Consider the following 26,920-nt stretch of genomic DNA (forward strand, 5'->3'; position numbering starts at 1 on the left):
ATTACACCACCACCACCAGCCTGCACAGTGGTAACAAGGCATGATGGATACATGTTCTCATTCTGTTTACGCCAAATTCAGACTCTACCATTTGAATGTCTCAACAGAAATCGAGACTCATCAGACCAGGCAACATTTTTCCAGTCCTCAACAGTCCAATTTTGGTGAGCTCGTGCAAATTGTAGCCTCTTTTTCCTATTTGTAGTGGAGATGAGTGGTACCCGGTGGGGTCTTCTGCTGTTGTAGCCCATCCGCCTCAAGGTGGTGCGTGTTGTGGCTTCACAAATGCTTTGCTGCATACCTCGGTTGTAACGAGTGGTTATTTCAGTCAACGTTGCTCCTCTATCAGCTTGAATCAGTCGGCCCATTCTCCTCTGACCTCTAGCATCAACAAGGCATTTCCGCCCACAGGACTGCCGCATACTGGATGTTTTTCCCTTTTCACACCATTCTTTGTAAACTCTAGAAATGGTTGTGCGTGAAAATCCCAGTAACTGAGCAGATTGTGAAATACTCAGACCGGCCCGTCTGGCACCAACAACCATGCCACGCTCAAAATTGCTTAAATCACCTTTCTTTCCCATTCTGACATTCAGTTTGGAGTTCAGGAGATTGTCTTGACCAGGACCACAACCCTACATGCATCGAAGCAACTGCCATGTGATTGGTTGACTAGATAATCGCATTAATGAGAAATAGAACAGGTGTTCCTAATAATTCTTTAGGTGAGTGTATATTGTCATGTACTATATGATGTCCGGTTTTAATTTTTTTATGTCCATCATAGCATAACCTGTTAAAAGAAGAATTCCCATCTCAGTCATTACCCACCCTATAAGGTGGCCTGGGTGGCTGAGCTTGCTATGATGTTTCTGTAACTCCCATAGAAGTGAATGGGAGCTACTCTCACTGTGCTAGGGCTGTTTCCATATCCCTGGTGATCTCTGGCCATCACACTCGACAGTAATTAAAGGGGTTTTCTCACTTCAGAAAATGGCATTTATCATGTAGAGATTGTCCATATTGTCTCCTTTGCTGGCTGGATTCATGTTTCCATCACATTATGCAGCCCAGCAATTACAAGTGCGGATACATGCGGATCCCATGGCTGGACGGCACAGTGTATGGGCAGCGCCCTTTCTCTGCAAAAAGCAATAGCTGGTGAAGAACCTTCCCAGCAGAACATATCACACATGGACCTGCTGTCATCATTGGGACTACTGTGTGGATACGTTCACACTCTTACATGTTATGTCACCATAATATCCATATGTAGCAGTTATTATATGGTCTGTTCCCGGTGACAAACTGATCACATACGTCTGCTGTTATTGATGAAGGTAGGTACAGGATATGTGTACCTCCCTGCAGTGGTCCTAGATACACAATGTACTGTATAATGAATGGATGACGTGTATTATGTAGAGAGATTATCAATTATAGATTTAACTAATGAGCCCTTTATAATAAGACTTTTTTTTTTTTTTTACCAGCGCTTACTGTCAGATTCATCACCAAACGGTTTATTGGAGATTATGATCCAACCCTAGGTAAGTCTATCTATCTATCTATCTATCTATCTATCTATCTATCTTCTATAAATTATATATCTATTATCTATCTATCTATTATCTATCTGCAGCGGGCAGGTCCCGCGCTAGGGGCCTCTTCTACGGTGTTATGTGAGTTTTTGTTGCTACACCAGTTGCATTTAAGCCACAAGGGACTAAGTTCCCCTATGCAGAAGATGATGGTGGTACCCAGGTGTAGGAATGCCAGAGTGGTATGAGGGCAGCCTATAGTGTCCCTTTAGGTGCGGCTTTGCACTTGTCACGGTGCTCCTACCTGGAAATATGGAACCCCAAGAGTGGTCATCCGCGGCAGTGATAAATAGGGTTAAAAGTTGAGGGATTGGTAGAATAAATTCAGTCCAGACGTGTATTAAAGTAGTTAACAGCTTTACTTGCATAAACTTTCACCAGGGAACAATCTTCCAGCTTTATCTTGGTTATCAGCAGATTTTGGCATTAATTCTGGCAGGCAAACACATTCAGCTCTGCTACATCTGTACTCTTTCAGCTCTGCTATGCTGGCTGGATTAAATAGGAACTTTTTTCTTTCTGCTGTAGGCTGCAACTTAGCTTTCTGTAGTCTGACTCTGTCTTTCTCTTGATCTGTATCTTTTATCTTTATCTTTCATTCACTCTCTTTCTTTATCTTTATCCAGAGATTCTTTCCTCCTGGCTTCTGAGGCTCTTTACTTCTTCTCCCTTGTTCCAGCCGACTTGAAGGTACTCTGGCTGGCCTTGGCTAGGCCCGTCCAACAGGGACGAGGGCCTGCTCCTTCCCCTTACTGGGGGTAAGCTAGACTAACTTCTGCAGGGCTCGTCCAACAGGGACAAGGACCTGCTGCTTCCCCATACAGGGGCTACTCTGAACTGCTCCTCACTAACTAAAACTCCCCCCTCTCTAGAGAGGGCTAGAATAGATAGACAGTTCCACTCTAGGAAAACTAGCTCTGCAATTGTTTCCACCATCTGCTGGTGAACCAGGTACATTGCATCTGAACATAACATTACATAGAATTGAAATACACATTGTGTAGAATCTGGAAGTAAATACACATGATGACACAGGCTCACCCATAGGAGATAGTGGGGGTGCACAAAGGGTGGTAATGCCACTGTGGGGCGCTACATATCTATCTATCATCTATATATTTTTACCAGCGCTTACTGTCAGATTCATCACCAAACGTTTTATTGGAGATTATGATCCAACCCTAAGTAAGTCTATTAGTCTATCTATCTATCTATTGTGACACAGTGAGGGGTTGTGTATGGCAAGGCAAGTATTTTCCTCCCATCATGTGCGGCTGGGCTAGAGGCGTGGGAACAACAACCCACTCCACATAAAAGTCTCATTGAGTACGTTTCCCAGATGCAAGATCGGATAGAGACCGTGTTGCCTCTTGTTAGGGAGCATATGGAGGCAGCTCAGCAAGCACAAAGTCGGATCTATAATTGGCAGGCTCGGGTCCAGATCTTTAACCCGGGTGATCGGGTTTTGGTTCTAGTACCGACCGTGGACAGTAAGTTCCTGGCTAGATGGCAGGGGCCCTAGGAGGTACTCGAGAAAATTGGAGATGTAAACTACAAGGTACACCAGCCAGGGTGGCGAAAGCCGGAGCAGGTTTACCATGTGAATTTACTCAAACCGTGGAAAGATAGGGAAACCTGTACAGAAGACAGCCCGCGGCCGGGTTTTCTAGAAGAAGAGGTACCGGCCCCACTGTCTGATGCAAAAGAGGCGGCTGCCACAGTAAAAATTGCTGACAGCCTCTCCTCTAAACAGACTCAGGAAGCCAGGGAGTTCGTTAGTCGGAACACGGGTGTGTTCTTGGACCTCCCTGGACGCACTTCCATAATCCAGCATGACATTGTCACTGAGCCTCAGGCAAAAGTCCGAAGAAAACCATACCGGGTACCCGAGGCTCAGCGACAAACCATATCGGAGGCGGTGCAGCTAATGTTGCAGCTAGACGTCATTGAGGAGTCAAGTGAGTGGGCCAGTCCTATAGTATTGATACCCAAACCGGACGGGACGTTGCAGTTTTGTAGCGACTTTCGAAAACTTAACGAGGTTTCCAAATTCAATGCGTATCCCATGCCCTGGGTGGATGAGGTCATCGAGAGGTTAGGAAAAGCCCGGTATTTTTCTTTTGTGGATCTCACCAAAGTGTACTGGAAGGTGCCCTTAACGGAGGCTGCCAAAGAGAAAACTGCCTTCATCACGCCTGAGGGGCTGTATCAGTATGAGGTTTTACCCTTTGGTCTGCATGGCGCCCCCGCCACTTTTCAGCGACTAATGGACATTGTGCTTCGTCCACATTGTCGGTACGCTTCGGCTTACCTGGACGATATTGTCATCCATAGAACCGACTGGGAAAGTCACCTACCCAAAGTGCAGGCTGTAGTGGACTCCGTTCGGAAAGCTGGCCTAACCGCTAACCCAAAAAAATGTGCGATAGGGTTAGAAGAGACTAGTGAACAAAATAGAGGTGATACAGAATTGGCCCCGACCTGTCACCACTAGGCAAATAAAGTCATTCCTGGGAATGGTGGGCTATTACATGAGGTTTGCTCCCCACTTTGCTACTCTAGCTGCGCCCTTGACAGGGCTCTTGAAAGGACGAAAATCAGTGATGGTTCGCTGAAATGATCAGGCGGGAGAGGCTTTTGCGGCTTTAAAGTCGGCCCTGTGTGGGTCACCGGTTTTGGTGACACCCGACTTCATGAGGGAGTTCGTGGTACAAACGGATGCCTCCGAAGTAAGCCTCGGTGCTGTACTGTCTCAGGAAGTCAACGGGGAGAAGCATCCCGTTGTCTTCCTAAGCCGCAAGCTCACCCCAGCCGAATCCAGGTACAGTATAGTGGAGAGAGAGTGCCTGGCTATCAAGTGGGCACTCGAGTCTCTCCGCTACTATTTGTTGGGGAGAAAGTTCCGCTTGGTGACCGACCACTCCCCTCTCAAGTGGGTGAACCAGGCCAAAAACAGGAATGCCCGGGTCACCAGATGTTTTTTGTCTCTGCAGAACTTTAAGTTCTCGGTAGAACACAGAGCAGGCCGGTTGCAGAGAAACGTTGATGCCCTGTCCCGGGTGCATTGTCTGGCGTGTGTCCACCCCCTCAGGGTTGAACAAAGGGGGAGGGTATGTGACACAGTGAGGGGTTGTGTCTGGCAAGGCAGGTATTTTCCTCCCAGCATGTGCGGCTGGGCTGGTTTCAAGCCAGGTGAGGTCAAATTCCGGTCCGGGTTTTGGCAGCATTTGGCTGTCCTTAAATAGGGAGCTGGGCTCAGCAGAGAGGTCTCTGTTTTTGGGATCTGAGACTTTGTGCCGTGCTGGAGGGCTGAGAGCCGCACACTGGAGAAACAGGCCCCCTAAAGTCTGCTGTGGACTACTGGAGGCAGAACTGCCAGCAAGGTGACTTGTGTTATATGAACTTTCCATTGTGTGTGAAAACACCAAGACTGCAAAGTTATGTGCTGTTTTGTGCAATTGCCTCAAGTGTGAATAAACACTGACATTTTGAGTTAAGAACTTGTATTTTGCTTCTGTACTGCGCCAGCTTACCCTATCTACCAGAGCGAAACCCCACACTATCTATCTATCTACAGTATCTATCTATCTACCTGTCTTTCCTTCCTCTCTCACTTCATCCATCGCTGTCCATCCATAGTATACATAAGCCACCATATCATGTATTGCAGCTCTTCAGCAGACATTAGTCACTTTTTAGTTCTGATTTGTTTCAAAAGATAGGCACTCATCATCTGGGATCATACTGAACACACAATTTATTCATAAAATCACATTATTCATATCTCTTAAAAAAACTGAATTAAAAAGCTGTAATTAAAATAATTGATACACAATATAATGCAACATGCGGTTAATTGGAAAATCCCCCTTTGGTAATATATTACACTTGAAAGGAGGATAAATATTTCACCTCCTCCTCATCTCCTCTGAATCGTTCTGACCTCAATCAGCTAAGACATTTCACCATACAGTGCACTGCAATAGGAATAATACCACAATAAAAGATTTCACTGTATATATTCCCCCAATAAAGTATCTCACTATAGAGCAATTCTGATACACTGCAGGATAGTTCTAATACAATGTATCGCAATGTATATCTTGAGACTCTAATACAGGGTCTTGCAAAAGTATTCACCCCCTTGACTTTTTTCGTACTTTGGTGCCTCACAACCTGGAATAAACATGGATTGTTTGAGGATTTGCATCATTTAATTTACAGAACATGCCCACCTTTTTGAAGATGTTTGTTTTGTTTTTTTATTGTGAAGCAAACAACAAATAGGATAAAATAACAGAAAAAGTCAATGTGCATAACTATTCACCCCCCTAAAGTCAATACTTTGTAGAGCCGCCTTTTGCGTCAATCACAGCTCCAAGTCGTTTGGGATAAGTCTCTATGAGCTTGCCACATCTTACCACTGGGATTTTTGCCCATTCCTCCTTGCAAAACTGCTCCAGCTCCTTCAAGTTGGATGGTTTGCGTTTGTGAACAGCAATCTTCAAGTCTGACCACAGATTTTCTATGGGATTGAGATCTGGGCTTTGACTAGACCATTCCAACACATTTACATGTTTCCCCTTAAACCACTCAAGTGTTGCTTTAGCAGTGTGTTTGGGTCATTGTCCTGCTGGAAGGTGGACCTCCGTCCTAGCCTCAGATCACGCACAGAGTGGTGCAGGTTTTGCTCAAGAATATCCCTGTGTTTAGCACCATCCATCTTTCCCTCAACTCTGACCAGTTTCCCAGTCCCGTCTGCTGAAAACCATCCCCACAGCATGATGCTGCCACCACCATGTCTCACTGTGGGGATGGTGTTCTTTGGGTGATGTGATGTGTTGGGTTTGCGTCAGACATAGCGTTTTCTTTGATGGGCGAAAAGTTAAATTTTAGTTTAATCAGACCAGAGCACCTTCCTCCATACATTTTGGGAGTCTCCCACGTGCCTTTTCGCAAACTCACAATGTGTCTTTTTGTTTTTAGCTGAAAGTAATGGTTTTCTTCTGGCCACTCTGCCATAAAGCCCAATTCTATGGAGCGTACAGCTTATTGTTGTCCTATGTACAGATACTCCTGTCTCTGCTGTGGAACTCTGCAGCTCCTTCAGGGTTACCTTAGATCTCTGTGCTGCCTCTCTGATTAATGCCCTCCTTGCCTGATCCATGAGTTTTGGTGGGCGGCCGTCTCTTGGCAGGTTTGCTGTTGTGCCATGTTCTTTCCATTTGGTTATGATAGATTTGATGGTGCTCCTGGGGATCATCAAAGATTTGGATATATTTTTTTAACCTAACCCTGACTTGTACTTCTCAACAACATTGTCCCTTACTTGTTTGGAGAGTTCCTTGGTCTTCATGGCAGTGTTTGGTTAGTGATGCCTTTTGCTTAGGTGTTGCAGCATCTGGGGCCTTTAAAAAAAAAAAGGTGTGTATATGTAATGACAGATCATGTGACACTTAGATTGCACACAGGTGACAAAATTTCACTAATTATGTGACTTCTGAAGGGGGGGGGGGTGAATACATATTCCCATGCCAATTTTCTGTTTTCTATTTCTAAACAATAGTTTTCTTTATATATTTTTCTCATTTCACTTCACCAACTTAGACTATTGAGTTCTGATCCATCAGATAAAATTCAGATAACAAAACATTGAACTTTAGGCTGTAATGTAAGAAAATACTAAAAAGTCAATGGGGTGAATACTTTTGCAAGGCACTGTATATAATTCAATTCACTTATTCCCAGTTATAGCGAATCCAGCAGCAATGTCCGCTCATATTATTTACCAATTGTGCATATCTGTGCAGATTTTATTGGCGTTTTTTCAGATTCTTATGTCACTTGATAGTGAAGGCTGGTTCGTTCTAAAAACCAGTTTGTATTTGGCGGTTATACAGATGCACTTTCGTATTAGTGGTGCACATAAATGTACAGAGTATCAATTACTCACTGTTCAGGAGAGGAGGTCAGGAGTCGGCTGTGGCGTCCGACATGAAGCACAGACTCAATGAATCTTCCCTCCGTCTCTCCTGCATAGAAAGTGCTGTGGTTCGGAGAATCTGGTCGGCGTACCACGTGTTACGTAGGAAGACGTCACCTGGTCGGCTGTTTCTCGCCCTGTCCTGGAGAACCACCTTGAAATACATCTTATAACAATCCGTCCACTTTTTCCTTTTACTGATATATTTAATAATAAATAACAATGATAATAAATGATGAATTCTTTCCCTTCCACATATGCCCGAGCAGAACTCGTTCCCCAGCCAGCTGCCCATGGGCACAGCTGCCATGTACAGTGATTTTCCACTTGAATAATACTTGTTATTTCTTGCCAGATTCTACGGGGCTGATTACATTATCATACGCTCAGTCCTTGTCTCTGGCGCTTCTGTGTAATGCCTCCCCCTTGTACTAAACCCTTATATCTGCTGCTGCATGCTGTGTCCACTCGGTAGAAGAGGCCACGCTCTTCTTTAGGAGTTATTTTAGGGTTGGAAAAACAGCGGAGCACCGGCCACTCAGATGTTTCTGAAATTTCAGCCACTTCAGACCGGCGCCTACCGTGGTTATTCCCATCTCGACCATGAAAGGCCAAGATGGGACATCCCCTTTAATAATAAAACTCTGTCCTGGTCACATGGTGGACACATAGGTGCAGGACTGAATATACTGTCACTTCAGGACAGATATCAGAGCTGTGTCTTCTAATGGCCTGTGTGTCCATCTCGTGATCAGGACAGATTTCACATGAAGTGAATAATTAAGGTTTCTATAGGACGACAGGACAGCAAGCAAGGCTATTGAAAATTATGAGAATTTGATATAGAAGGTATACTGGAAAATTACATATCTTTTCATTTTACAAAGAATTTCCTGAAGCCAGATTACTCCTTTAAACCGGACCTGTCACCTCCCATGACATGTCTGTTCTACTTGAATTCCCCATGTAATAACAGTTCTGGAGCTGCTTTTCTTATGACTCTATGTTGTGCCTTCCTTCTGTTATTCCTGCTAGAAGTTATGAATAAATTACTAGTAGTTTGCAATATAGGTCCAGATGGGTGTTACCAGTTGGGGTTGTGTCCATGCACAGTCTGACACTTGCAGCACTGATTGGTTAATGTCAGACTGTGCAGGGACCCTTCCCCCCCTAACTGGTAATACCCATCTGGACCTTCATTGCAAACTGGTAGTAATTTATTCATTGCTTGTAGCAGGAATAATAGAGGAAAAGCACAACATAGACATAAGAGAAGATGCTCCAGAATTGTAACTACTTGAGAAATGCAAGTAGTTACTAAAACAGACATGTCAGGAGAGGTGTTAAAGGGGTTGTCTCTCTTCAGCAAGTGGCAAAGTTAATACAATGTATTGGGATTGTCCATATTGCCTCCTTTGCTGTCTGGATTCATTTTTCCATCACATTATACACTGTGCTTGCAGGAAAGGTACCAGCCTATGCGTGCTCCCACTGCCCCAGCCTCCAGAAAGGCCGGCGCTTTTAACTATAGTGTGCAAACACGGGCACCGCTGATAGGTGGCAGGGTTTTCCATAGAACCATAGAACAAATGGAAATGGAAATTTAAAAGGAATTATGTATAACCATAAGCCTTAAAGGGAACCTGTCACCGGGATATTGTGTATAGAGCTGAGGACATGGGTTGCTAGATGGCCGCTAGCACATACGCAATGCCCAGTCCCCATAGCTCTGTGTGCTTTTATTGTGTAAAAAACCTGATTTGATACATATGCAAATTAACCTGAAATGAGTCCTGTCCCTGACTCATCTCACGTACAGGACTCATCTCAGGTTAATTTGCATATGTATCAAATTGGTTTTTTTACACAATAAAAGCACACAGAGCTATGGGCACTGGGTATTGCGGATGTGCTAGCTGCCATCTAGCAACCCATGTCCTCAGCTCTATACACAAAATCCCGGTGACAGGTTCCCTTTAAAGGGGTTATCCGAGATGCCGCACGGTCATTCTTTATACATTTCCCTTAAAATTTGTTCAATGGGATTTTTTTAAAATTATTTTAATGCTTCTACTGTTTCATTTTGCAAAATGTAAATTTTAAGCAGTGATAAGAGTCCTGTCACCTCTCCTGCCATGTCTGTTTTAGTAACTTCTTACATCCCCCGTGTAATAACAATTCCGGAACATCTATCCTCATGACTGTATTATGTACCATTCCTTTATTATTCCTGCTAGAAGTTATGATTGAATTGTTAGCAGTTTTCAATGAAGGTGCACTTGGGTATTACCAGCTGGGGTGTGTCTCTACAAAGACTAACACTGGCAGCACTGATTGGATAGTGTCAAACTGTACGGAGACACACAGCCAACGGGTAACATCCATCTGTACCTTCATTCATCCCATGATCCCAGCCTGGGATTACAACCTGCAGCGCATGCGTGACTCTCTCACTAGCACTTTAGAGAGAAATTCAGACTCACGTATGCACTGCAGGTTGTAGTCCTAGGCTGGGATCACATGTCGAATGTACGACTTGTGATCCCGGAAGTGTCGGTTGAAAGGGATTGTGCGGCATCTCGAATGATCCCTTTAACCACCTGTTTTGCCTGAGTCCAGCTGCTTTAGCTGCTCACATCTCCTCATTGGTAGCAGCTACAGACATGGGCCTGCTCTTGTTTGAAAGCTGGCTTTCTAGGCTTTCATACAAGACCATTAGCAGAAGTTCACCAGGAGATATCACTGTTAGAAATCGAGTTATGAATAAATGCGGAAAAGCCTGCTTTGACTTTTACTTTCAGCTGCATTCACTGCATCCTGATTTCTAACAGCTATATCTTCCCATGTAGTGAAGATATTGCTGTCATTCTGGTATTGTTTGAAAGCTTGGAATGCCAGCTTTCAAACAATACAAAGATCTTCAGCTGCTACCAATCCAAAGATACGAGCAGCTAAAGCAGCTGCTTCTCCCCTCCCCCTTTCAGTCTGGAGGAGGAGGGGAAGGAGTTTCAGAGCTGACAGCCTGCAGGAGGAATTGAAAAATAGTAAAAAAATATATACAAATGTGGCATTATCATCAGTGTACTGACCCACATAATAACGTTATGTTATTTATGCCACACAGTGAACGCCATAAATAATTTCCACAAAATAATGTAGAAATTGCAGTTTTTTTTTTATCTTTCCCCTAAAATTAAATAGTAAAAGTTATTTAATGCACTACATATACCCCACAATGGTTCCTAAAAAAAACTACAACTCATCTTGCAAAATAAAATAAAAAATGAAAAGGAAAAATTCTAAAGTTGTGACTACTGGAACACAAAGGGGAACATGTAATTGGTCCCTAGGGCTAAAATTTATTTTGCCACTAAGGGGTTAAAAATGCAATTGTGTCCCCTGAGTTGTGCGCCAGCAAGATTTACTGCAGACACACAGTAAAAATCTACAGTTAAAAAGTGACATTTTTGGAAGGGTTTTTCCAATTTTAATGTGACTGTGAGGAGGTTAAACCCTAACGCTGGGTTCACACCTAAGCGTTTCGCAAACGCGCGTTTTTATGCGCGATTTTGTTGTGCGTTTTTATGCGCGTTTTTTGTAATAGTAAACGCGCGTTTGACACGCGTTTGGGTGATTGACAGCAGTGTTGTCCAAAGAGTCTATGGCCCAAACGCGCGTCAAACGCCCCAAAAAAAGCTCCTGTACTTGTTTGAGCGGCGGGCGTTTTACAGCGCAATCGTACGCGCTGTAAAACGCCCAGGTGTGAACCATTCCCATAGGGAATCATTGGTTCTTGCCTGTTGTGCGTTTTACAGCGCGTAGGAACGCGCTGTAAAACGCTCAGGTGTGAACCCAGCGTAAGGCCTTTCACACGAGCGTGACGGATCATTTTGCAAGCAAGTTCAGTCAGTTTTGGCTGCAATTGCGTTCAGCTGTTCAGTCTTTTCCGCGCGGGTGCAATGCGTTTTGATGCATTTTTCACGTACGTGATAAAAAAATGAAGGTTTACAAACAACATCTCCTAGCAACCATCAGTGGAAAACGCATCGCATCCGCACTTGCTTCTGGATGCAACGTGTTTTTCACTGAAGCCCCATTCACTTCTATGGGGCCAGGGCTGCCTAAACAAAAGCAGAATATAGAACGTGCTGCGAATCTCACGCAATGAAGAACTGATGCATGAAAAAAAACGCTCATGTGCACAGACCCACTGAAATGAATGGGTCAGGATTCGCGATGCTATTCGTGTGAAAGAGGCCTAAATCAGAAAAGACTGAGAGTTGACCTTTATGTATTGGGTCATGTTCACAACAGGTGAAGCCTCCATTTGATGTATAGAAAAAAAAGATACAAAGTCTGGTACAAAAAACATTTTTTTTTTTTTTTTTGCAATGGTAAAAAAAAAAGTATACTTTATTATTTACAATGGAGCTCTATAGTGAATGGATGCCACTGTTTGGCATCAGTCTGAGGCATCAGTTTAACATATACGTTTTTTGTATACGTCAAACGGATGGGAAAAACGTGATGCAAACCCAGCCTTTTACATATGTTATGGGCTGTATATATGATATCGCCTCCGTGGCGCTGCTCATGTATTAATTTCTGTTGCAGGATTAAGGCCTCATGCACACAAACGTATTTTATTTCTGTGTCTATTCCGTTTTTTTTGCGGACCATATGCAGAACCATTCATTTCAAAGTTACTCCGTGTGCATTCCGTTTCCGTATGTCTGTATTTTCGTTCCGCAAAAAAATAGAACATGTTCTATTATTGTCCGCATTACGGACAAGGATAGTACTGTTCTATTAGGGGTCAGCTGTTCGGTTCCACAAAATACCATGTACACCTTTCGTTGCAATTTTTTAAATTAAATCACGAAAAAAAAAAAAAAAAACATCCTGTACGATATAATGAATGTTGCGGATGTACATGGCTATGTTTATATAGTCACAGAAAATACTGCCCTATAATAATAGATGCAAGCATAACATATGGACTAAGCCCTCACTCTATTGAGAAAAATCGGAGACACTTGGTCAATACATTTTGATCAAAACACATCTGTGCCCACCTACCAGGCGACAAGGTGGTCTCAGTTCAGGCGGGTCCTACGCTAAACCTGCCTATGCCGTTATGCATTTATGTTCAGGAGCGCAGACCCCGCACATATAGTGTGTAGCTCCTAGTTACCTCCATGTGCAGCAGCAACCGGTGGGAGGAGGAGCACACACACCTATATGTACCACCTTAATCAAGGTCGCCTATTAGGTGGGGCAAAAGTGCACATGAATACTACTCCCAAGATAGGAGCGTATTCACAAATGAAGGTGCCACTCCTTCAAGACAAGTTAAACAAATCACGGAAATGTCGCTTGGTAGTTGGGCTTAGATGTGTATTGATCAAAATGTATTGACCAAGTGTCTCAGATTGTATCACTAGAGTGAGGGCTTAGTCCATATGTTATGCTTGCATCTATTATTATAGTGCATTATTTTCTGTGACTGCAATTTTTTTTATTGCATTGTACTCATTTTGAGCTAAAAATCTTTTTTTCAATTAGCCTTTAAAAAAAATGTTGAGCACCTTTCTCTGTACAGCCCTGAGTTTCGGTAGTAGCATGCTCTGAATTTTTACTCTGTTCCGTCATGCAGCTCAGCTGACGGCTCCTTTTCTCTGATCTCAGGTCTTATAAACACTCATTATAGCTTCATTTTTATCTTACTGGTAAGAATGTGGCTTGAATAAGTGTTTATGGCCTTTTAGTAATTTAGAGATAAGGTTTATTAGATGACCGCCACAAAGGGAAAGTGAAAGTACGATTTAGGCCTCATGCACGCGACCGTTGTTTTGGTCCGCATCCGAGCCGCAGTTTTTGAGGCTCGGATGCGGACCCATTCACTTCAATGGGTCCGCAAAAGATGTGGACAGCATTCCGTTTGCTGTCTGCATCCGTTGCTCCATTCCGTGGTCTGCCAAAAAAATATAACCTGTCCTATTCTTGTCCGTTTTGCGGACAAGAATAGGCAGTTATATCAATGGCTGTCCGTGCCGTTCCGCAAATTGCAGAACGCACACAGAAGCCATCCGTGTTTTGCGGACCGCAAAACACACAACGGTCATATGCATGAGGCCTTACACAGCTAGAAAAACAGTAAACCCTTTGTGAAAGAACAGCTGAATATCTTTAATAAAGACTAATTGAAAAGAATGATATTAAGCCCAAAATGAGTAAAATGCAATCATAAAACAAATTGCCCACGAAGGTGTACATAGCCTGGATACAGTGCATCCACCTATATTGTCTGTAGCTTTAAATAGGTTAATTAGAAAATAAATGGCTGCTTTCCTTCAGAAACAGCGCTACAACTGTTTACAGGCCGTGTGTGGTATTGCAGCTCAGGCCAATTCACTTCAGTGGAGCTGAGCTGCAATACTGGATACAACTATGGACATGGGTGGCACTGTTTCTGGAAGAAATCCTGTGCATCCCCTTTAATCCTAGTAATAACTGACAGCATTTGGCTTACTCCAATTATTATTGCACAACCCAAGGATATGTAATATACAACTAACCAGCACCCACCAGGGAAAGCAGATGGTGAGTAGTCTGGGACATGAGTCACTGTATAGTCCATGGAGGAAGAATTTGTTTGTTGGATTTATTTCCATATATTCATAATGTTTTATATGTTGTAAGTGGCTCCTCTGACACAACATTGTGTTTTATGTTGTAGTTGTTGTTGTTGTTGTTGCTTCCCCTCCGGACATATATTGAATGAAATGCTATGCCTGTTGGACTAAGGCCAGGTTCACATCACCGTTTATTTTTCCGTTCGTCTGACCCTTCAGAAAAACTGAAAAATAAAGAAAAAAACGAATCCTGTATTGTAAGCATCTATTAGGCCTAGTTCACACTTCAGTGTTTGGTCAGTGATTTCCATCAGTGATTTGTGAGCCAAAACCAGAAGTGGAGCCTCCATAGACATTAGGTAGAAGGGAAAGATCTGCTCCTGTTCTATGTTTAGAGCTGCACCTGGTTTTGGCTCACAAATCACTGATGGAAATCACTGACCAAACACTGAAGTGTGAACGAGGCCTTAGGCTCCATTCACACGTCCACAACGTGTTTTGCGGATCCACGGAGGCACAGATCCGCAAAACACGGACAGCGGCATGGTGCATTCTGCATTTTGCGGACCGCACATTGCCGGCACTATAAAATATGCCTATTCTTGTCCGCAATTGCGGACAAGAATAGAACATGTTCTATTTTTTTCGGGAACGGAATTGCGGACCCGGAAGTGCGGATCCGCAATTCCGTGTCCGGGCAGCACATCGTGCTGCCCCATAGGAATGAATGGGTCTGCAATTCCGTTACGCAAATTGCGGTCCCCAATGCACGGAACGGATGCCCTACATTCGTGTGCAAGAGGATGGGGTTGTTTAGGCAGAAAGCACATGGATTTCTGCAAGGACCATTCAGATCAATGGAAACTGATTTCCAGTTGCAGAAATTCATGCAGGACTTTTTTTTCTGTCTAAAATAACGGATCTGATGGAAATGGCTCAACCGGATGCAAAATGTGTATAACTGAGCATATAACTAAGGCTCCATTCACACGTCCGTAATTTTCCTTACGGTCCGTTTTTTTGCGGATCCGTGTTTCCGTAAAAACCTTCAGTTTTTTACAAAAGTGCATCCACATCTGTTCCGTGTTTCCGCAGAAATAAAAAAGGAAGGAGGAATATATGCTGCTAGGGTAATGCGGATGATATGCGGATGATAAGCTGATGACATGCGGATGACATTTGGTGTCTTTCCGCATGTCATCCGCTTTTTTGCGGACCCATTGAGTACAATGTAGGACATGCTTCATTTTTTGGGGGGAACAGCATCACGCAAGCTTTCCGATCAGAAGAACGGAAAGCTAAACTGAGATTTTAACACGGCCTACGAGGTATAAATGGTGCTTGGATTTGCGGCTGACTGCCATACTTGCCACTTATATGTATCTCAAGCTCCAAATCGGCCATAACCGTATGAGGGCTTGTTTATTGCGGGACGAGGTGCGTTTTTTAAAGGCATCATTTTGTGGTGCATCTAATGTACTGTATAACATATTTTTGGGGGGCTAACATGGTGGTAATAAGGCAAAAAAAAATAAATGTATGTAAATTAATGCATTTGCAAGTGGAGAAAATGTGATTTTTGGTTTTGATATTTGGCAATTTTTTTTATTTTGCCAAGCAATTAAAAAAAAATGTTTTTATTTTTATTTCTTTCTTTCCTTAAGGGCTCAACGTGCAAATTTTAATGGGTCCCCCCCCCAAAAAAGGAAGTGCATTCCATTCCACAAAAGAATAGAACATGTCCTATTATTGTCTGCATAACGGACAAGGATAGTACTGTTCTATTAGGGGCCAGCTGCTCCGTTACGCAAAATACGGAATGCACAAGGACGTCATCTGTATTTTTTGCAGATCCATGTTTTGCAGACCGCAAAATACATACGGTCGTGTGGATGAGCCCCCAGGAACATGTACCATATTTTTCGCCCTATAAGACGCACTTTCCCCCCCCCCCCAAAAGTGGGAGGAAAATGTCAGTACGTATGGGGCGAAGGCTGCCATTTTTACACTGATACACCGCCGACCGCAAGCTGCACAGCGCAACCGGCGAGTGTATCAGCGAGGAGGGAGGAGGGGCTGGGGGCTGGCATCTGGTTTTGTAATGGCAGCGGGGCCTGGTGCAGTCACTGTATTCTATTGCACCAGGCTTACTGTGCTAATGCTATCTACTGTAACTGCAGGCAGGCAATGGTTAACTATAGATATGTTCGATCCAGCACTGAGCAGCCTGTACTTACGATCATAGCAGGCTGGAGGCAGGAGGCTGGGCGGGCACTGGCAGCGTAACTTCCTACGTCACGGACCTGCTCCTCCCACTTTATGAATGAAGCAGGCGGCGCAGGCACGTGACGTAGGAAGTTACGCTGCCAGTGCCCGCCCAGCCTCCTGCCTCCAGCCTGCTATGATCGTAAGTACAGGCTGCTCAGTGCTGGATCGAACATATCTATAGTTAACCATTGCCTGCCTGCAGTTACAGATACCATAAGTACAGTGAGCGGGGCCCGGTGCAATGGAATCAATGACTGCACTGGGCCCCCGCTGCCATTTAAAAACTAGTGTAGATGCCAGCCCCCTGTATTGGGGGTCATTCGGGGGGGGGGGGGGGGGATCTGTGGAGGTCAAATAGCATAAGATGCTATTTATCTGTCATCCACAGTTCCCCCCCATAGCAGTGTCATGCCATCCACAGATGCCTCCATAACAGTGTCAGCCACAGACCCCCATAACAGTGCCATCCACAGACCCCCATAACAGTACCATCCACAGACCCCTATAATAGTGTCATTCACAGGCTACCATTAGTTCAAAGCCCACCAAAAGCACACCTTTTGGTTCAAAATATTTTTTTCTTATTTTCCTCCGCAAAAACCTAGGTGCGTCTTATGGGTGAAAAATACGGTAGTAATTTCTATGGAGAATAATGGAGCAATTTCCATTATTCTGTATAAGTTGCAATCTGATAAAAAGTTATTTAAAAAAACAAAGTTTTGAAAATATTAAAAAAACTTAAAACGGAAAATCACCCCACTTTCCCAAAAAATGAACAAAAAAATTATAATATGATGGGCATCGTCGCATGCGAAAACACCCATACTATTAAAATATAAAAAAAGTTAGCCCATATGAGGAAGGATGTAACAGAAGAAAATAAAAAAAGGCTGATTTGCCATTGTTTTATCACTTGATCTCCCCAAAAAATTAAATTAAAAGTAATCAAGTCATACACACCCCAAAATGGCATTGTAAAAAAAGACAGATTTCCCTCAAATGAGCCCCCACACATCTCTGTAGTCATAACTATAAAAAAAAGTTATGGGGGTCACCGGGGAGCAGGGGTTCTGTTAGGGTTGCCACCTTTCCCAACAAAAAATAATAGTTACACAAATCAAAAAAATTGTGTCTATTTAGCCTCTAATTTTGAAATGATTATGCTGGGATTTGAACTCACAGCCTTCTACATTAACGTCAAGAACCTTAACCACTGGGCTATAGAGCTTCATGTTAACCTGCTGTTCATAGATTATGGCTAAAAACCTCAGTAGTAGTTTTCCACATATTATGCATTCATATATATATATATATATTTAATAATTAGAATTACACATTTATTTTGAGCCTTTCATTTTTTTACAATTACAAAAAAAATATATAAAATTGTACTTCTGCTGTATAGGAATACCTAATACATGAGAAACTACTATGAGGTTTTTCTAGCCTGGCTTGGCATTGAGCTTCATAACTCATAGGTTAAGGTTCTTGCCTCTAATGTTGAAGGCTGTGAGTTCAAATGCTGGCAGAAACATTTCAGAAATAGACTTAAATACATTGGGTGTCCACAAACATACTGATAATGGTTGGGCATACTCCCTTCATGTTCATAGCACTGACTCCATATGTGGACATAGCCATATATGGAGTCAGAGCAGGGACTCCTAAGCTGGGAACTAGAGTCCTGACTGTTCAGTAACACTGGGGGATTCCTGGCACAGTGATCTTCAGTGGCACTGGGGGATTCCCCATATAGCCGTGGGCACGGCAAATGTCCTACCCTTGTCCGCAAAATAGACAAGGATAGGACATGTTCTACTTTTTTGCGGGTCCGCACCCGATCCACCAAAAATGCGGGATGGATGCGGACAAAACCAAGGTGGTGTGCATGAGCTCTGACAGCTCAGAATCTCTGCACTCACTGTTTGTCTGTTTAGCAGAGTGGGTGTAGTAGTAGTGGGGCACATGGACAATTGCCTGATAATACTCCTCCTGAATGCTGAGAGCTTAGCTGTGAGAAAAAGGTATCCTACGTATAGCTGACAGCTGTCTTGTGACAAAGAAAGTGCTGTGCGGTCCCTAAGAGATGGCACCCAGATTGTGTACATGTGGAGTAGATCTGCCTTTCCGCTTGGAGGCTCGGGGCTGTTCTCCTGTGTTGAGCAGATAATAAATTGCCCAGAGTATTCAGCGAGGTGCATGTGGCGCACTTACAGCCATGGGTAGTTGTGGGGTCTGAACGGGCAGTGACGTAGTGGAGACAAGGACCTACAGAGGCACAGGACAAAGCCTACATTAAAGGGGTCGTCTCACTTCAGTAAATAGCATTTATCATGTAGAGGAAGTTAATACAAGGCACTTACTAATGTATTGTGATTGTCCATATTGCCTCCTTTGCTGGCTGGATTCCGTTTTCCATCCCATCATACACTGCTTGTTTCCATGGTTACGACCACCCTGCAATCCAGCAGCAGAGGCCGTGCTTGCACACTATAGGAAAAAGCATTCAGCCTCACTGATGGCCGGGATTGTGGGACCGCACATAGGCTAGAGCTTTTTCCTACAGTGTGCAAGGACGACCTCCACTAATGGATTGCAGGGTGGTCGTAACCATGGAAACGAACAGTGTATAATGTGATGGAAAAATTAATCCAGCCAGCAAAGGAGACAACATGGACAATCACAATACATTAGTAAGTGGCTCTACATGATAAATGCCATTTGCTGAAGTAAGACTACCCCTTTAACTTACAGGTGCAACACAATTTAGGCAAGTCAGAGACAATTTAGCCTCTTAGAGACCTATAGCTGCACTGTAGGACTGGCCAGAGCAGACACTCACTTCATTTGGCCTTGGTTTAAATGACTGCACTGAAGAAACCGAACTAACGCCTCGTCCAAATTTCCGTGTCAGTGACACGTGAAAAAAAGCGTACGTTTCATCTGTGTGAAGGATCCGTAGTTGGTCCATGTGTCTGTCTTTACCATCCGTGTGTCATCTGTAATTCACTGATGTTGCTCAGATTCAAATTAATTTCCAAAGAATCTCCTATTAGTCTTAAGAAGTGGAAAACGGACTGCACCACGGATGCCATCCGTGTTGTGTCCGTGATTCTCACGGACCCTTAGACTTCAATGGGCGTGCTTGCCCCACATCACGGATCAAAGCAGTTCATGTCTCCTGTGATTTTTTTTACTGAAATGTGAACAGACACATTTAAATCAATGGGTACGTGTGCTGTCCGTGGAAAATGCAGACAGCACACGTCAGTGAAAAACGGAAATGTGGACAAGGCCTAAGTAAGACCCCATTCACAAGAGTGAGTTTTCCGCGCGGGTGCGATGCTTGATGTGAACGCATAGCACCCGCTCTGAATCCTGACCTATTTATTTCAATGGGTCTGCGCTCAGACCCACGCATCATTTCTGCCTTGTGTGAGAATCGCAGCATGTTCTATATTCTGCGTTTTTCACGCAGCCCTGGCCCTATAGAAGTAAATGGGGCTTCAGTAAAAAACGCATTGCATCGAGATGTAATCCAGATACAGTCCGGGTGCAATGTGTTTTTCACTGATGGTTAGGGCTCATGCACACGAACGTGCCGTGTTTTGCGGTCCGCAAATTGTGGATCCTCAAAACACGGTGCCTTCCACAATTTGCGGAACGGAAAGGGAAGCCCATTATAGAAATGCCTATTCTTGTCCGCAAAACGGACTAGAATAAGACATGATCTATAATTTTTGTGGGGCCACGGAACGGAGCAACGGATCTTTTGCGGCCCCATTGAAGTGAATGAGTCCGAATCCGAGCCGCAAAAAAATGCGGTTCTGATGTGGGACCAAACCACGTTTGTGTAAATGCACCCTTAGGACTCATGCACACGACTATTTTTCGGGTCTACATGCGAGCCGCATTTTCGGGTCCGCATCCGTGTGCTGTCCGCATCCGTTGCTCCGTTCCGAGGCCCCGCTAAAAAAATATAGCATGTCCTATTCTTGTCCGTTTTGTGGACAAGAATAGGCATGTCTACAATGGGCCGCCCGTTCCGTTCCGCAATTTGCGGAAGGCACACGGGCGGCTTCCGTTTTTTGCGGATCCGTGGTTTGCGGTCTGCAAAAAACAGCACAGTCGTGTGCATGAGGCCTTACTAGGAGATGTTTGTAATTCTTCCGTTTTTTTTCAGCGGCGTGAAAAACGCATCAAAACTGATTGCAACCGTGTGGAAAAAACGGAAACACTGAACATAATTGCAAACAAAACTGACTGAACTCGCTTACAAAGCGGTCTGAGTTTCTCTGAACGCATCTTGATCGCATCCTGACACAATCCGTATCGTTCGTGTGAAAGAGGCCTAAGGCCTAGTTCACACAAACGTTTTTTTTTGAGAGTGTACGGGCCGTTTTTTTGTGTTCCGTATACGGAACCATTCATTTCTATGGTTCCGCAAAAAAAAACGGAATGTGTTCCGTATGCATTTCGTTTCCGTATTTCCGTTTTTCCGTTCAGTTGAAAGATAGAACATGTCCTATTGTTGCACGCAAATCACGTTCCGTGGCCCCATTTAAAGTCAATGGGTCCGCAAAAAAAAACGGAACACATACGGAAATGCATCCGTATGTCTTCCGTATCCATTCCGTTTTTTATGAACCATCTATTGAAAATGTTATGCCCAGCCCAATTTTTTCTATGTGATTACTGTATACTGTACATGGCATACGGAAAAACGGAACGGAAAAACGGAAAGGAAACGGAAACACAAAGGAACTCAAAAACAGAACAACGGATCTGTGAAAAACGGACAGCAAAAAACTATAAAAGCCATACGTTCGTGTGAACTAGGCCTTATACATACTGTGATGAAATGAATCAAACCCTGCATCTGTGACCATCTGCGATTTACGTAAAACCGTATCTTACAAGCGGCATCTCAGACACTGCAGGGAGATCTCTATACAGCGCATGCTGGGAGTTGTGGTTTTGCAGCAGCCGGAGAGCCACAGGCTGCACACCACTAGCGTACGGTCTTACATATGTGTCTAGTGATGCCAAGTATGACAGTAGAAAATATATATATTTAGACATTTTTCTTTTTTTTTTTCCCTTTTTTTGACATTTGGGATATTTGCTGTTTTCACAGAAATGATTTACAGGCACACGGCTGCCATAGATGGAGAGTTTGTCCATTTTGAAATCCTGGATACTGCCGGTCAGGTAGGATCTATTTTCCACAATGTATTTCTAGACCTGATTTATGGAAATATTTCAAAGGATACGTAAATTCTTGCTTTATTGCATTAAAACATGAGTGCTAATAGTCTGTATTAAAAATATAGGGGGTCATTTATCAAACTGGTATAAAGTAGAACTGGCCTAGTTGCCCATAGCAACCAATCAGATTCCACCTTTCATTTTTCACAGTTCCTTTGGAAAATGAAAGGTGGAATCTGATTGGTTGCTATGGGCACCTAAGCCAGTTCTACTTTACACCAGTTTGATAAATCTCCCCCATAGTATTTTATTCTTTTTTTATATAGAGCTGACAATGGAGCTCACAATCTACGTTCCTTATCAGTATACCTTTGGAGAGTGGGAGGAAACCAAAGCATATTTTGTGTATACAGCTCCTGTGCAGACCTATGTGCCTCTACAAACATTGGAGGTCATTTAGGAACAGATATACACCACCTTTTGGCCTTTATCTGGCCACAATCTGCGACATTTTCCCCTTTTCGGACTCTCACACCAGGTCTAAAAAAAAGTGGACGTGACACGCGGGCGGGGAGAAGGGTGGGCTGTCAGGCAGGTCTCATTTATCATTTTCTGCGCCTTTTTTAGATGTGAAAGATGGTCTAAACCTACACAAGCTCCTTTAGATTTAGAGGCCGGCGCCTCTATATAACTTAGGCGGATAGGCGGATAAACCACCAGCGCAGAAGGGACAAAGACCGGCGTCTAAATCGCCAGTCTTCATAACTGTCCCCCATTGAGTCTAGTCAGACTTTTTTGTCATGTATTCCCTTCTTTCTCTACTTTTTGCTAAACTACAGGCAGTAGGAAGGGGCAGGGGGAAGGGAGTCATCAGTTCCCCTGAATTACTCATGGCTTTGTTAAAGGGGTTGTCCCACGAAAAATATTCTACAGTTTTCAAACCAGCACCTGGCTCTGAATACTTTTGTAATTGCATGTAATTAAAAATGTTGCCTAGCCAGTGAGCTATTCAATAAAATATGTCTGTATAGCGCCACCTGCAGTTATTTCTTTGTCCTGCTCACTGAGGTGGCCGCACATGCTCAGTTTCATCCTTCCAACTGCTTTCTGAGATGTGATAGGGAGAGCTGAGACACGCCCCCCTGAGCTGTGATAGGGAGAGCTGAGACACGCCCCCTGAGCTGCAGCAGAAAAGACACACCCCCTGAGCTGCAGCAGAAAAGACACACCTCCTGAGCTGTCAGCTTGATATAAATCTAGCAGAGCAATGAATGTGGAGATCTCTGGATCCATGTGAGGTACAGGGCTGGTTCTAGCTTTGTTAGAAAGAGATTGTCATGTCCTATATGATTTTCATTTTTTACATTAGTCATGGGATAACCCCGTTAACTGTAAGACGGTTTGGGAAATCTTTTTGGGTGAAGCTAAATGCCCCCGATTGAATCCTTACATGTGGAAATCTCAGACACATAAAATGTAGAACCAGTGGTATTGCTTGGTTGAATTGGTGACAGCAGTATCAACCAGGGCCATGTACGTAGTGTCCATAGGGTCCTGTGATATATAACACACACCAAAAAAAGAGGTACAGACACAGTGGTACACCACCCATGAGGCAGACAACACCCTTTCCTGACCATATTTGTGACCTTTTATAGGACTGCTAATAAATAACCCCCATTATCTCATCTAGCAAATTTATTTCAGTGCAATTAAATTACAATGTTACCGTTGTTACATCTGTGGTTACTATGCAAACCGCTGATCTATTCCATGCCTGTCAGTGAGATTTACTATAGCCAATAATCTACAATATATCAGTATTGATTCTTTATTACAATAGGCAATAGCCTAAAAGTGTATCTTGGCGCCATCTAGTGGTAGCAAAGTAATATACGTGTCTAATACCTAAATCAGGCATCCTCAAACTGCAGCCCTCCAGCTGTTGTAAAACTACAACTCCCACAATGCCCTGCTGTAGGCTGATACCTGTAGGCTGTTCGGGCATGCTGGGAGTTGTAGTTTTGCAACAGCTGGAGGGCCGCAGTTTGAGGATGCCTGACCTAAATTATGCAATGTTCTGCTGGCAACGTGCATGTGGGTCACCCTGCTGGCAGAATTGTTATTGGGGGCACTTAGCTGGCAGTGTTGCTATGTGTACCTATAGTGTGTACCTACAGTTTGAAAAATTTCTGCAGCGCACAAAACCTTTAAAGTCTCTGTGAACAGGAATCTTAAAAGCAGACAAGAATAGCTCTGTGTAATTGTGCGTAATTATCATCTCAGCTCTGACAAAGCACTGTCCTATGGTAATAGCAGTTTAGAAGTCTGAGTTTCGTTTTCTGTCTGAATGGAGAAGAAAGCTGCAAATATAACCATGATTAGCCATTTAATGGTTGGCATGCAATACTTCATTGCTCCTCTAGTGGGTGCTGATTGCTAAGGCCCAGCTGAAATTGAAAAAGAGGTTGTCTAGATGAGGAACCCCTTTAGAATTGTGCTCTACCCAAAAGTTCCCTCCTTTGAATTCCCATATACTTGAAATTTAAAGGGGTTTTCCCATTGGACATTTATGGCATATCTACAGGATATGTCATAAATGTCTAATAGGTGCAGGCCCCACCTCTGAGAACAGGGCCCTGTCTCATACCACTTGAAATGGAGAGGTGACCACACATTTGCTGTTTGCTCCATTCAATTCCAAAAATACCTGGATCTGCTTACTTGACTAGTTTGGGAACTTTCATAGATGTGAATGGAACAGGATGCGCATGGGCGGTCACCTCTTCCTTCATGGTGGCATGAGACAGGTCCTTGTTCAAGAGTTAGAGCAAAGTCCCAGAGGTGGGACCTGCACCTATTGGACTTGTATGGCATATTCACACAGGAAAGTACCAGCTCCTTTGAAGTCCATTTCACAGGACAATCACCCCACCCCAAAATAATCTGCATGATTGGAAGATATGCATTAGATTTGAGGAGGAGTGATATATTTGTTCTAAGAAATTAGATGATTTCTCATGCTTGAATGGCTAACAATTTAACAAACCATTTTTTTAAATTATTTTTTTTAAGGAGGAAGACTCCCTTCAGATTGAAGAAAAAATCAAATGGGGCGATAGTTTTGCAGTGGTGTATTCGGTGACAGATCGCTGCAGCTTTGATGAAGTCATGAGATTATGCTTCTTGATTAATCACATTCACTCAGCCAGCAAGAAAGGAGCAGCGGAGCAGCCCCCAATAGTCATTGTCGGCAATAAGAAAGACCTCCAGTACGACCGCATGGTGTCCACCGACGATGGAGAAAAACTCTCAAAGGCCTTGAAGTGTCTATGGTATGAAATCTCCACCAGAGACAGTTATGAAGAAACAGCTATGGCCTTCAACACACTTTACTATGAACTGCTGAGACAAGGGAACCTTTCTCCGGGGTCTTACAAGAAAAGGAATGTATCCAAGTTGATGGAAAAGATTCCAAAGATTTATGCCAATTCAACTCTAAATGCAAATGGTCGAAGTTTAAGTTTCAATTCTTTTCGGGATTATATTCCAGAGTGAAAAACACTCATTGGGAAAGCTATGAAGAGTAGATGATGAGATGATGAGCACAACTCTTGAGTATCCTAGGATTAGGAGATGTCTTCACTAGTGAGGTGTAGTCTATAGGTCAATAGACATGTTTGCCACAAAACACCAAAATACTGGACCACTTTATGACACTAGTTTGGCAAGTAGTCCCAGATGTTTAGTAGTTTTACACCAGTGGGACTTATTTCAATCTCATCCTCGATACGTCAAGTGTTATGTATTTTAAAGAGAAGTAGAAGATCTTTTTTTTGCCAAGTTACAAGAGAAGTTAAAGGACATCTGTCAGCAGATTTGCACCTATGACACTGGCTGACCTGTTACATGTGCACTTAGCAGCTGAAGGCATCTGTGTTGGTCCCATGTTCATATGTGCCTACAATTCTGTTTTAGTACATGCAAATTAGCCTCTAGGAGCAACGGAGGCATTGCCGGTACACCTAGAGGCTCTTCTCTCTCTGTAACTGCCACGTTCCCTGCAATTTGATTGACAAGACCAGGCATGATGAAGTGCCTTGCCCTGTCAATCAAAGTGGAGAGGGCATGGCAGTTACAGAGAGAGCAGGGACAGAGAGCGTCTTTTTGAGGACAAGTACTGTAATTTTAAGCTTGGGTAACATGAAGGTGCAGGTAGAAAATATTGAAAGAAGCCCACATTTTTCATACAGATCTTCTGGAAATTTTCCTTTATATCTAACAGCATGAGAACTGAGGCCATTTATCAAGAAATCGTGGACAGGGAAGAAATAATGTAACAAAAATACAGATGTTAATAGTTGTATAAAATATTGTACATAAGATTTGTATAAGAGTATTCTGTACTTGTGAGACAAGGGAGACATGTTATTACTGAAGGCCTATCCGTCAATAACAGAACCCTGGAATACCCCTTTTAAAAGAGTTATCCAGGATTCAAAAAACATGGCTGCTGTCTTCCAAAGATATCACCAAACCCGTCCACCTTTTGTGGTATTGCGGTCCATTTTCCTTAATGGAGCAGAGTAGCAATACCAAACAAGACCCATGGGTGGTAGTGGTGCTGTTTCTGGAAGAAAGCAGCCATGTTTTTCTAGTCCTGGACAACCTCTTTAATGAATGTTTTATGCCAATACAGGAAATCTAACGTGGGGTAGATGATGGGGTCTCTGTAACATTGTGGTCCAAGCACCTAGATATACTTGGAGCTGACCCATTTCTTAAAGAGGTTCTCCAAGATTTAAAAAAATTCAAATACTTAAAGGGGTATTCCCATCCTAGACTATGGGGGTATATCGCTAGGATATGCCCCTATTGTCTGATAGGTGCGGGTCCCACTGCTGGGACCCGCACCTATATCGAGAAAGGAGAGGGGAGCGCTGTGGCTGGAGGACCCGGGGTCCGTCCACCACCAAGCGCTAATCCCCGCCTCTCCCGTAGAAGTGAATGGGAGCATGCAGCACTTGTTTACAGTCTCCATTACCACAGTCTGTCCTGTCAATCCTCTCTGTACGTCATGTCTCCTCATGAACTCCATTCCCCAGAGATTCAGCTAAAGTTCTTATTATCTGTATTCAGGATTATAATCCCTGACAAGTAGAGAGGAGGATGAAGCAGCTCTTTACCTCAGTGTTGTAAAGTAACTTGTCCTCATGTATGATCAG

At 43.5% G+C, this 26,920-nt stretch overlaps 1 protein-coding gene across 2 annotated transcripts in view; it reads left to right on the forward strand.

Moving 5' to 3' along the window:
* The window catches only part of LOC122920696 (ras-related and estrogen-regulated growth inhibitor-like), a 53,371-nt gene extending 26,789 nt beyond the window's left edge, over positions 1–26,582 (forward strand). Inside the window, exons 2-4 of one of the 2 annotated variants that reach the window (XM_044270398.1) lie at positions 1,494–1,550; positions 21,625–21,698; positions 24,771–26,582. In XM_044270398.1, coding sequence (XP_044126333.1) covers positions 1,494–1,550; positions 21,625–21,698; positions 24,771–25,253 — 614 coding nt within the window. In that variant the 3' untranslated portion in view covers positions 25,254–26,582. The remainder of the gene's footprint in view (positions 1–1,493; positions 1,551–21,624; positions 21,699–24,770) is intronic. The other variant, XM_044270400.1, reaches the window with a different exon arrangement.
* The last annotated feature ends 338 nt before the right edge of the window (positions 26,583–26,920 follow it).

Source organism: Bufo gargarizans, chromosome 10 (genome assembly GCF_014858855.1).
Source record: "Bufo gargarizans isolate SCDJY-AF-19 chromosome 10, ASM1485885v1, whole genome shotgun sequence".
NCBI classification, from domain to species: Eukaryota; Metazoa; Chordata; class Amphibia; order Anura; family Bufonidae; genus Bufo; species Bufo gargarizans.